The 13,515-nt window shown below is 38.0% G+C and overlaps 1 protein-coding gene across 7 annotated transcripts in view; it reads right to left on the bottom strand.

Moving 5' to 3' along the window:
* lmo7a (LIM domain 7a) overlaps window positions 1-13,515 on the bottom strand; it is a 138,059-nt gene that overhangs the window by 68,673 nt on the left and 55,871 nt on the right. Inside the window, exon 1 of one of the 7 annotated variants that reach the window (XM_062061794.1) lies at window positions 3,847-4,071. The exons of the other annotated variants lie outside the window; for them this stretch is intronic. Within the exon in view, the coding sequence (XP_061917778.1) occupies window positions 3,847-3,917 (71 nt within the window). The 5' untranslated portion in view covers window positions 3,918-4,071. Of the gene's footprint in view, window positions 1-3,846; window positions 4,072-13,515 lie in introns of those variants that run through there. 7 annotated transcript variants of the gene reach the window in all.

Here is a 13,515-nt window from a genome sequence, read left to right as displayed (position 1 = left end):
CCGTTATCGAGACCACTATAGTAAAGAAAAAGAGTTAGTTCTTTATTTGAATCCCTCGGAACGAATCCCGTCCCGACCAGAATGCCCCTTGAGACATCACAAGAATTGACGTCACGTAGCTCAGTCATTAGGCGCAGATTGCGAAAGCAGGACAAACAATGGAATAATAAAGTTCAAAACAATACAATCCAATGAATAACTTTACTGAGAGATTTGAGCAGGGTACAAACACATGACCAACACTTTTACCACCAACCGGAAACATAGCAACCAGGCTAGCACCGCACCTCCTTTACGGCAGCTGTCACAACATTCTTAAAGCAACCGCAGCACATACATATATATACAACACTGCAGCACATACATATATATACAACATATATGACACCGCAGCACATACATATATATACAACACATCTCCCTTTTTGAACTTTTGCTTTTCTTTCTTTGTAAACAAAACAAAATCACACTGTAGATGTGTTGTCTGTCTAATTATAAATAATGCAGACGAGGCGTGTTGGCTGACTTCTTGACGTTTACTTTCACGGGTGACGACATGCAACAACACTTTTCGGGGCTACCGCGCATGCTCTTCACTCCCGTTGCATGATGGGTAGCGTAGTTGTTATGTTCCCTAGCTCATAACATCACATCTTTCCCTTTAACTCAATAAAGTGTATTTCTTTTTTTAGCTTTAACTTTTCATTTTTTAGCATTGTAACCACATTTGCAAACAACTTTTCTCTTCAAAGAATTTTCTTTCAATAAATCATTGGTACTTTAACTTTAACTTTAAAGAAATAAAGTGCAAAAATGTCAAAGCATCATAACAAACAGTTATGTCAAATAGCAGCAGAAGTGCACTTTTTGGAGAGCTGTATTATTTTCAGTTTTGTGCCCAAGGGACTGATTTTATTTAACACTATATTATTATTTATACACCTATAGTGATCACAGAGACAGCTTGTTTTTGTGTTACTGTATATATTTGTTTCTCTGAAAAATCCCACTTAATATACTTTGGGTAACAACAGTCAATATTTATTTATTTTATTTTATTTTTTTAGGTGGGTAACAGTCAATATTTATTTATTTATTAGATTTTATTTTTTTCTTATATAATAAAAGTGAGCTTTTGTTAAACCAAATATTGTGTTTTTTTTTCCATATACAACAACCTATCTGGACTCCATAAGAGAATCCATAAGGAATCGGTTCGATAAGAGGATTCGATAATAGACTCGAACTCGATAATTCCTTATCAAACATCATCCCTACACATAACTCCATCAAAATCTTGTGAGACTTTCACCGAATGAAGCAGTACTTACAAATATTCAACATTTTTTCTAGACTTTGAAAAATGAGTGCTGCAGAGTGCGAAGAAATTGTGGACAAGACAGCAAGTCATCTCGACAGTACGTCAGTTTTTATTTCATTTTATTTTATCAAGCGGACCTTAGTCCTTTTCCGCGCTCATCTTTTTTTATTTTCAACGCTCGTCCGTTCCCTATTCGGATGCACGGAAACAACAGGTCGGAACTAAAGTGCAGGACTCTATAAATAAAATAAAGTTAAAGTTAAAGTACCAATGATTGTCACACACACACTAGGTGTGGTGAAATTTGTCCTCTGCATTTGACCCATCCTCTTGTTCACCCCCTGGGAGGTGAGGGGAGCAGTGGGCAGCAGCGGTGGCCGCGCCCGGGAATCATTTTTGGTGATTTAACCCCCAATTCCAAGCCTTGATGCTGAGTGCCAAGCAGGGAGGTAATGGCTCCCATTTTTATAGTCTTTGGTATGACTCTGCCGGGGTTTGAACTCACAACCTACCCATCTCAGGGCGGACACTCTAACCACTAGGCCACAAATAACAGCATATAGCAAATGTGCTACTTTGATTGATTGAGACTTTTATTAGTAGGTTGCACAGTGAAGTACATATTCCGTACAATTGACCACTAAATGGTAACACCCGAATAAGTTTTTCAACTTGTTTAAGTCGGGGTCCACTTAAATTTATTCATTTTTTCATTTACTTTAAAATAATATGGTCCAATAATATTTAAATAACACTTACTCTATAACATAAATTCATTTCCATACTTAAATAAAAATGACAGACCAAATTTAATGTTCCACATATAACTTCCTGGCAGTAAACCTGCAGAAAATAGTTCTTCTATGTTTACACTCTTACATTTTGCACTATTTTGTAACACTTTATTAAACATTACTTAAAACATTCCCTATGGTTGCGCTTTAATTTAAAGAGGTTATTATTGTTAAGTGTTTATTGTGATTTTGGAATTGTGTTTACATTGATTGACAGGTGGTAGGAAATGGATGATTGTTTTCCAATGTTGTGTTGACATTTCCTTTCCTTTCTACTAGGGATGTCCGATAATATCGGCCTGCCGATATTATCGGCCGATAAATGCGTTAAAATGTAATATCAGAAATTATCGGTATTGGTTTTTTATTATCTGTATCGTTTTTTGTTTTTTTTGTTTTTTGTTTTTTTTATTAAATCCACATAAAAAACACAAGATACACTTACAATTAGTGCACCAACCCAAAAAAACCTCCCTCCCCCATTTACACTCATTCACACAAAAGGGTTGTTTCTTTCTGTTATTAATATTCTGCTTCCTACATTATATATCAATATATATCAATACAGTCTGCAAGGAATACAGTCCGTAAGCACACATGATTGTGCGTGCTGCTGCTCCACTAATAGTACTAACCTTTAACACTTCATTTTAATCATTTTCATTCATTTCTAGTTTCTATGTAACTGTTTTTATATTGTTTTACTTTCTTTTTTATTCAAGAAATTTTTTTTAATTTAGTTATCTTATTTTATTATTATTTTTTAAAAGTACCTTATCTTCACCATACATGGTTGTCCAAATTAGGCATAATAATGTGTTAATTCCACGACTGCATATATCGGTTGATATCGGTATCGGATATTAAAGAGTTGGACAATATCGGAATATCGGATATCGGCAAAAAGCCATTATTGGACATCCCTACTTTCTACCTTGATAGCTGAGGGCATTATAATCAGGGGGAAGCTACATTTTAAATAGAAATGTTAACATGTTTCTCCTGGTACTTATTTTCCATAGGTGATAAAAAATATCCATAATTATATATGAAAAATGTACATCATAGTACGCCATATAGCTCAGCCCTATGTTAACCACACTCAAATTCCGCTAAATCCTAGCTTCTGCAAATTTATGCAACACTTCCTCTAAATCTTCGAGAAGAGTTTACACATTTTTAGCACTTTCCATACGGGACCTTTTAATACATTTTAGAAGCCGGCACTGAAGCATTTGAAGTGGAACTTCCAAGCAGCCATTTAAATGTCAGCTAAATATGCTACAGTCTTAAAGCCAGTGGGTCTTCCTGCCTGGCTGCATGAGTGAGTGAGGCTAACCTGCTCTGCTGCATTCAAGCCTTCATAGAACATCAGTGCGGCTCTTTCACACACGCTTCTGTGTTCCACGCGGGACACGCACAGTGCCAGGCGCCATTGTTGTGTCGTCACTGCAGCCTCAGTCAGAAAAGTTGGCTAGCCAAGCAAAAAAACGGCGTTTAACGACTCCACGTTTACTTTTATGGGGTGTTCGCCGTCACAATCTACCCACGGTACGCACAAGACCACGCCGCCGCACCTCAGAGTGACGCCATGTAGGAAAGCATGAAGAAACCACACCCAAACACACACACACACATTTGCAACAGCATGAGAAGCATGCAGTGTAAGTTCTTCTGGAACATTCCTTGTTATGATCAATAGCCAACAATCTTAAAACAGCAACGACATACCTCTTTGTTACTAGATGTAGTTTTTGTTTTGGTTTGGAGAGCTTTTGAGGCCTGTCAATCATTTGCTTCATCAAACGACTTGAGACTTTGGACCACCTCTCTGCAGGGGGCTACACTCACTGGACACCTTTTTCATACTTTTTAACAGTTTAAACACTACAAGCTATATAATAGTTGTCATATATTACTAGCCATTAGCTACAAGCTACCAGTTCCATGCTACGTAATAGTAGTCATATGTTTAGGCCAATAGCTACAAGCTACTAGCTCCATGCTATATAATAGCCATTAGCTACAAGCTACTATTTCCATGCTACATAATAGTAGTCATATATCTAAGGCCATCAGCTACAAGCTACTAGTTCCATGTAACATAATAGTAGTCATATGTAACAAACAATTAGCTACAAGCTACTAGCTCCATGCTATATAATAGTAGTCATTTATTACTAGCCATTAGCTACAAGCTACTAGTTCCATGCTACGTAATAGTAGTCACATGTCTAAGGTCATCAGCTACAAGCTACTAGTTCCATGTAATATAATAGTAGTCATATGTAACAAACAATTAGCTACAAGCTACTAGCTCCATGCTATATAATAGTAGTCATTTATTACTAGCCATTAGCTACAAGCTACTAGTTCCATGCTACGTAATAGTAGTCACATATCTAAGGCCATCAGCTACAAGCTACTAGCGCCATGTAATATAATAGTAGTCATATGTTACAAACCATTAGCTACAAGCTACTAGCTCCATGCTATATAATAGTTGTCATATATTACTAGCCATTAGCTACAAGCTACTAGTTCCATGCTACGTAATAGTAGTCATATATCTAAGGCCATCAGCTTCAAGCTACTAGTTCCATGTAATATAATAGTAGTCATATGTTACAAACCATTAGCTACAAGCTAGTACCACCATGCTTCATAAGAGTAGTCATATATTTTAGGCCATTGGGCTACAAGCTACTAGTTCCATGCCACGTAATAGTAGTCATATATTTTAAGTCATTAGCTACAAGCTACTAGCTCCATGTAACATAATAGTAGTCATATGTTACAAACCATTAGCTACAATCTAGTAGTTCCATGCTACGTAATAGTAGTCACATATCTAAGGCCATCAGCTACAAGCTACTAGTTCCATGTAATATAATAGTAGTCATATGTTACAAACCATTAGCCACAAGCTACTAGTTCCATGTAATATAATAGTAGTCATATGTTACAAACCATTAGCCACAAGCTACTAGTTTCATGTAATATAATAGTAGTCATATGTTACAAACCATTAGCCACAAGCTACTAGTTCCATGTTATATTATAGTAGTCATATGTTACAAACCATTAGCTTCAAGCTAGTAGCGCCATGCTTCATAATAGTAGTCATATATTTTAAGCCATTAGCTACAAGCTACTAGTTCCATGCCACGTAATAGTAGTCATATATTTTAAGTCATTAGCTACAAGCTACTAGCTCCATGTAACATAGTAGTCATATGTTACAAACCATTAGCTACAAGCTAGTAGTTCCATGCTACGTAATAGTAGTCATATATCTAAGGCCATCAGCTACAAGCTACTAGTTCCATGCCACGTAATAGTAGTCATATATTTTAAGTCATTAGCTACAAGCTACTAGCTCCATGTAACATAATAGTAGTCATGTTACAAACCATTAGCTACAAGCTAGTAGTTCCATGCTACGTAATAGTAGTCATATATCTAAGGCCATCAGCTACAAGCTACTAGTTCCATGCCACGTAATAGTAGTCATATATTTTAAGTCATTAGCTACAAGCTACTAGCTCCATGTAACATAATAGTAGTCATATGTTACAAACCATTAGCTACAAGCTAGTAGTTCCATGCTACGTAATAGTAGTCATATATCTAAGGCCATCAGCTACAAGCTACTAGTTCCATGTAATATAATAGTAGTCATATGTTACAAACCATTAGCCACAAACTACTAGTTCCATGTAATATAATAGTATTCATTTGTTACAAACCATTAGCTACAAGCTACTAGCTCCATGCTATATAATAGTAGTCATATATTACTAGCCATTAGCTACAAGCTACTAGTTCCATGCTACGTAATAGTAGTCATATATCTAAGGCCATCAGCTACAAGCTACTAGTTCCATGTAATATAATAGTAGTCATATGTTACAAACCATTAGCTACAAGTTAGTAGCGCCATGCTTCATAATAGTAGTCATATATTTTAAGCCATTAGCTACAAGCTACTAGTTCCATGCCACGTAATAGTAGTCATATATTTTAAGTCATTAGCTACAAGCTACTAGCTCCATGTAACATAATAGTAGTCATATGTTACAAACCATTAGCTACAAGCTAGTAGCTCCATGCTTCATAATAGTAGTCATGTAGGTTGTGAGTTCAAACCCCGGCCGAGTCATACCAAAGACTATAACAATTACACTCAGCATCAAGGGTTGGAATTGGGGGTTAAATCACCAACGTGGCCACTGCTGCTGCTCACTGCTCCCCTCACCTCTCAGGGGGTGATCAAGGGTGATAGGTCAAATGCAGAGAATAATTTTGCCACACCTAGTGTGTGTGTGACAATCATGGGTACTTTAATTTTAAAAAAAATATATTTTAAGCCATTAGCTACAAGCTACTAGCTCCATGTTATTAGTCATATGTATGATACACTATAATCATCACATATTACTAGCCATTAGCTACAAGCTCCATGCTACTGTACATGATAATATATTACAAGCCAATAGCTACAAGCTACTAGCTCAATGCTACATATTAGTTGTCATATATTATAATTAGCCATTAGCTACAAGCTACTAGCGCCATGCTACATATTAGTCGTCATATATTATAAGCCATTAGCTACAAGCTACTAGCTCCATGTTACATAATAGTAGTCATATGTTACAAACCATTAGCAACAAGCTACTCGCTCCATGCTAAACAATAGTCGTCATTGAGCTACAATTTGCCTACAAGCTACTAGCTCTATGCTACACAATATGTTACAAAGCTTTAGCTACAAGCTATTAACTCCATGCTATATACCGTAATTTCCGGACTATAAGCCGCTACTTTTTCCCCTCGTTCTGGTCCCTGCGGCTTATACAAGGGTGCGGCTTATTTACGGCCTGTTCTTCTCCGACACCGACGAAGAGGATTTCGGTGGTTTTAGTACGCAGGAGGAAGACGATGACACAATGATTAAAGACTGACTTTTCATATACCGGTAGGCTGGTTATTTTGATAACGTACAGGTGAGCACTTTGTATTACTTTGCACCGTTGTATTATTTGTACTCTGCACGAATGCTGTTCGCCATGTCAAAGATGTGAAAGTTTGATTGAATGATTGAAAGATTTATTGTTAATAAATGGGACGCTTTGCGTTCCCAAACAGTCATCTCTGTCCCGACAATCCCCTCCGTGGTAGCAGGAACCCCTATATACTACGGTAATTACACATCAAAACCCTGCGGCTTATAGTCGGGTGCGGCTTATATATGGAGCAATCTGTATGTTCCCCTAAATTTAGCTGGTGCGGCTTATAGTCCGGAAATTACGGTAACAGTCGTCATGCCTTATAAACAGTTAGCTACAACTTAGCTACTAGCTTTATGTTACGTAGGCTAATGGTAGTCATATGTTACAAGCCATTGGCTACAAGTAAAATTAAGTTCATGCTACGTAATAATAGTCATGTTACAAACCTTAAAGGCTTTAGTTACAAGGTACTAGCTGTATGTTTATGCTATTTTACAATCCATTAAGTCTGAGCAAGAGCTTCATGCTACTTAGTAGCAGCCGTTATGTAGCATCGGCGGGCGTTGTCACTGGACTACTCTGAGGGTATTTTGTAAAAAGCTGTTAGAGTTTACGTGTTTGTTGTTATTGCCTAGTCATTTGTTAAGTGCACACATTTACGGTAGCCGGTTGTGTTGTGTGTTTACCTGCAAGTTACATGTTGGGTTATTCAAAAGGTGAGTAGACGACTGCTGTAATGACCCTCGATTTGCTCATTGCTAATTCAATGTTGGCTACTGCTTGCTTAAAAAAAGTACAAGATACAAGCTAAAACACAAGCTTTGAGATACAGTTACAGTACAACTACGGGGCTCTTTTGTTAGATAGTAAGCTACACGTTAGTAGAAGGTAGTTAGCAGCTAGTACTAACTACAAGCTACTAGCTAGTAAGCTACAAGTTAGTACAAGCTGCCAGCTAATATTATTAACGAGCTAGTCAGTAATGTTCATCCCAGCTACAAACTTCCAACTAAAAAGAAACAAACTAAAAACATCCTAATAAGCTACAAGTTAGTACAGGCTGCAAGCTACTAAATACATCCTACTAACTAATGATAATTAGTAGACTACAAGCTACACTATAAACTACTATTAGTTTTTAAGCGCTATGTTAGTAGGAGCTGCAAGCAACTAAATACATCCTACTAATTAATGTTAATTAGTAGACTACAAGCTACAGTATAAACTACTGTTAGCTAGTAAGCGCTGAGTTAGTAGAAGCTGCAAGCTACTATAAAAGGGTATAAACGACTATTAGCTATTAAGCGCTAAATGAGTACAAGCTGCAAGCTACTAAAAGGCTATAAACGACTATTAGCTGGGATGCGACAAACTATACAGAAGTAGCTGACAAGCTGCAAACTACAAGCTACTTGCTAGTTAATTCTAAGCTAGTAAGCTAAAGCGCTACTGAAGAATTTACAGGTTGTAGTTGAACAGTTAAGTGAAATAGTTTCCATGATTCATCTGGAAGATTTTAATTTCCTGGGCAGCCAAGCAGAAGAAGGGGGGGGGAAGGCAAAGCGTTGTCGGTGAATCACTGCCTTCAGTGTGATGAATGAGGTGTGTTCAAATGTCATCTTTTAGAAGGTACGACTAAGCTCGTCTTATCTCTGGCATCAACAGTTGCTATTGCTATATGACACTTGATACTGGCTGTATTGGAACACTGATACAAAGCTCTTTTACGGTGGGCAGCTTGCACAATCGTCACAGGGCTCAAAGGTCAAGACATCTGATAATCTTCTCCCGCTAACGCCAACGTATGTTCAGTTTACATGTGACAACAATGATTCAAGGCAAAGTGAGCAACTTTGTACAAAAAGGACATCAAAAGAATAGCACCTGTGTCTCAATGTCACACACAAGCGAGTATCGCTTCAGTGTGACATAATGTTGCAACAATTCCTGTTTGGACGCCACAAAAAACCGGTTGAGCACCACTGAAATTCTTCTTTGAATACTTGGGATGAGAGCTAGTTCTTGCTTTTATCTTGATTGAAAGCACCGTTTGATGGCGATTGACTTCACAATGCAGCAAAATCACTGAAGAATACCTCCAAATCTTGCAAGAATTGACCTAAATCATGCAAGATTTCCTAAAATCCCACAGGACTGCGCGCAAAATCTGGTGAGATGTTTTCCAATCGCAAGAATATTCCACTAAGACATGCAAAAGGTCAACTGGAAGACGTCCCATGAAATCTGCCAAAACTCAAAACATCCACTAAATCTCATGAAACTTCCTGTAACTCATGCTAGACTTCCTAAATACTTCCGACACTTCCTCTATGTGCCATCAGACTTCCGTTAAATCTAGCAAAACTTCCTCTAAATAAATACTTCCCGAAAATCAAGCAAGACTTGAAAATGTTACAAAATCACTTCCTCAAATCTTGCTCGAGTTCCACACAATTACACAAGAATGCTACTAAACTTTGCAGGATTTTCTCCAATTTACACTAGACTTCCTCAAATCTTTCAAGACTTCTGCTAAATCACGCAATACTTCCTCAAATCTTTCAAGACTTCTGCTAAATCACGCAATACTTCCTCAAATCTTGCAAGACTTCTGCTAAATCACGCAATACTTCCTCAAATCTTGCAAGACTTCTGCTAAATCACGCAATACTTCCTCAAATCTTGCAAGACTTCTGCTAAATCACGCAATACTTCCTCAAATCTTGCAAGACTTCTGCTAAATCACGCAATACTTCCTCAAATCTTGCAAGACTTCTGCTAAATCACGCAATACTTCCTCAAATCTTGCAAGACTTCTGCTAAATCACGCAATACTTCCTCAAATCTTGCAAGACTTCTGCTAAATCACGCAATACTTCCTCAAATCTTGCAAGACTTCTGCTAAATCACGCAATACTTCCTCAAATCTTTCAAGACTTCTGCTAAATCACGCAATACTTCCTCAAATCTTGCAAGACTTCTGCTAAATCACGCAATACTTCCTCAAATCTTTCAAGACTTCTGCTAAATCGCGCAATACTTCCTCAAATCTTGCAAGACTTCTGCTAAATCGCGCAATACTTCCTCAAATCTTGCAAGACTTCTGCTAAATCGCGCAATACTTCCTCAAATCTTGCAAGACTTCTGCTAAATCACGCAATACTTCCTCAAATCTTGCAAGACTTCTGCTAAATCGCGCAATACTTCCTCAAATCTTGCAAGACTTCTGCTAAATCACGCAATACTTCCTCAAATCTTGCAAGACTTCTGCTAAATCACGCAATACTTCCTCAAATCTTGCAAGACTTCTGCTAAATCGCGCAATACTTCCTCAAATCTTGCAAGACTTCTGCTAAATCACGCAATACTTCCTCAAATCTTGCAAGACTTCTGCTAAATCACGCAATACTTCCTCAAATCTTGCAAGACTTCTGCTAAATCGCGCAATACTTCCTCAAATCTTGCAAGACTTCTGCTAAATCACGCAATACTTCCTCAAATCTTGCAAGACTTCTGCTAAATCGCGCAATACTTCCTCAAATCTTGCAAGACTTCTGCTAAATCACGCAATACTTCCTCAAATCTTGCAAGACTTCTGCTAAATCACGCAATACTTCCTCAAATCTTGCAAGACTTCTGCTAAATCGCGCAATACTTCCTCAAATCTTGCAAGACTTCTGCTAAATCACGCAATACTTCCTCAAATCTTGCAAGACTTCTGCTAAATCACGCAATACTTCCTCAAATCTTTCAAGACTTCTGCTAAATCACGCAATACTTCCTCAAATCTTGCAAGACTTCTGCTAAATCACGCAATACTTCCTCAAATCTTGCAAGACTTCTGCTAAATCACGCAATACTTCCTCAAATCTTGCAAGACTTCTGCTAAATCACGCAATACTTCCTCAAATCTTGCAAGACTTCTGCTAAATCACGCAATACTTCCTCAAATCTTGCAAGACTTCTGCTAAATCACGCAATACTTCCTCAAATCTTGCAAGACTTCTGCTAAATCGCGCAATACTTCCTCAAATCTTTCAAGACTTCTGCTAAATCGCGCAATACTTCCTCAAATCTTGCAAGACTTCTGCTAAATCACGCAATACTTCCTCAAATCTTGCAAGACTTCTGCTAAATCACGCAATACTTCCTCAAATCTTGCAAGACTTCTGCTAAATCGCGCAATACTTCCTCAAATCTTGCAAGACTTCTGCTAAATCACGCAATACTTCCTCAAATCTTGCAAGACTTCTGCTAAATCACGCAATACTTCCTCAAATCTTTCAAGACTTCTGCTAAATCACGCAATACTTCCTCAAATCTTGCAAGACTTCTGCTAAATCACGCAATACTTCCTCAAATCTTTCAAGACTTCTGCTAAATCGCGCAATACTTCCTCAAATCTTGCAAGACTTCTGCTAAATCGCGCAATACTTCCTCAAATCTTGCAAGACTTCTGCTAAATCGCGCAATACTTCCTCAAATCTTGCAAGACTTCTGCTAAATCACGCAATACTTCCTCAAATCTTGCAAGACTTCTGCTAAATCGCGCAATACTTCCTCAAATCTTGCAAGACTTCTGCTAAATCACGCAATACTTCCTCAAATCTTGCAAGACTTCTGCTAAATCGCGCAATACTTCCTCAAATCTTGCAAGACTTCTGCTAAATCACGCAATACTTCCTCAAATCTTGCAAGACTTCTGCTAAATCACGCAATACTTCCTCAAATCTTGCAAGACTTCTGCTAAATCACGCAATACTTCCTCAAATCTTGCAAGACTTCTGCTAAATCACGCAATACTTCCTCAAATCTTGCAAGACTTCTGCTAAATCACGCAATACTTCCTCAAATCTTGCAAGACTTCTGCTAAATCACGCAATACTTCCTCAAATCTTGCAAGACTTCTGCTAAATCACGCAATACTTCCTCAAATCTTTCAAGACTTCTGCTAAATCACGCAATACTTCCTCAAATCTTGCAAGACTTCTGCTAAATCACGCAATACTTCCTCAAATCTTGCAAGACTTCTGCTAAATCACGCAATACTTCCTCAAATCTTGCAAGACTTCTGCTAAATCACGCAATACTTCCTCAAATCTTGCAAGACTTCTGCTAAATCACGCAATACTTCCTCAAATCTTGCAAGACTTCTGCTAAATCACGCAATACTTCCTCAAATCTTGCAAGACTTCTGCTAAATCGCGCAATACTTCCTCAAATCTTGCAAGACTTCTGCTAAATCACGCAATACTTCCTCAAATCTTGCAAGACTTCTGCTAAATCACGCAATACTTCCTCAAATCTTGCAAGACTTCTGCTAAATCGCGCAATACTTCCTCAAATCTTGCAAGACTTCTGCTAAATCACGCAATACTTCCTCAAATCTTGCAAGACTTCTGCTAAATCGCGCAATACTTCCTCAAATCTTGCAAGACTTCTGCTAAATCGCGCAATACTTCCTCAAATCTTGCAAGACTTCTGCTAAATCACGCAATACTTCCTCAAATCTTGCAAGACTTCTGCTAAATCGCGCAATACTTCCTCAAATCTTGCAAGACTTCTGCTAAATCACGCAATACTTCCTCAAATCTTGCAAGACTTCTGCTAAATCACGCAATACTTCCTCAAATCTTGCAAGACTTCTGCTAAATCGCGCAATACTTCCTCAAATCTTGCTTGAGCTCCGTAAAATCACACCAAACTCCACTAAACTGTGCCCCCTTAATCCTTGCAAAACTTTTGCTGAATCATGTAAAACTTTGAGAAATTGCACAAAAATCTCATTTTAGACACTGGCTAATTTTTCCACAATTCGGCGAAATCACGCAGAACTTCCTCGAAACATAAATTGCACAACACTCACTAATGATGTGGGACTTTTGCAACTCCCGAAGGTCTCCCGCTAAATCTCACGAGACTTCCTTGAACTCACAAAAGATGTCCTCATGTCTTGCAAGAAATATACTAAATCATGCGAGACGTACTAAAGTCTCCCCAGAGTTCCGCTAAATCACACCGGGGTTCTGAAAATCCTGCAAGATTTCCACAAAATCGCACAAACCTTGCAGGATTTTCACTTCAATCGTTCGTAGCTTCCCCAAACCTTGCAATATTGCCGCAAAATTGCACAGGACTTCCACTAATGTTGGTAAATGTCCACTAAATCCCACAAGGTTTACGCAAATATTGTAAGATTTCTGCTAAATCGCACAAGGTTTGCGCAAATTTGACAAGATTTCCTTGAAATCGCACAAGGCATCCGTTAATCTTGCTGGATTCACTAAATCGCACAAATCTTTAGCAAATCACAGATATAGCAAGATTTCCAGTAACTCGAAGAGAGCTTCTAAAAAATTGCGTAAGATTTGCGAGGCCTCAGCAA

This window comes from Entelurus aequoreus, linkage group LG10 (assembly GCF_033978785.1).
Source record: "Entelurus aequoreus isolate RoL-2023_Sb linkage group LG10, RoL_Eaeq_v1.1, whole genome shotgun sequence".
Lineage (NCBI taxonomy): Eukaryota > Metazoa > Chordata > Actinopteri > Syngnathiformes > Syngnathidae > Entelurus > Entelurus aequoreus.
This window is presented reverse-complemented; position numbering and strand designations above follow the sequence as displayed.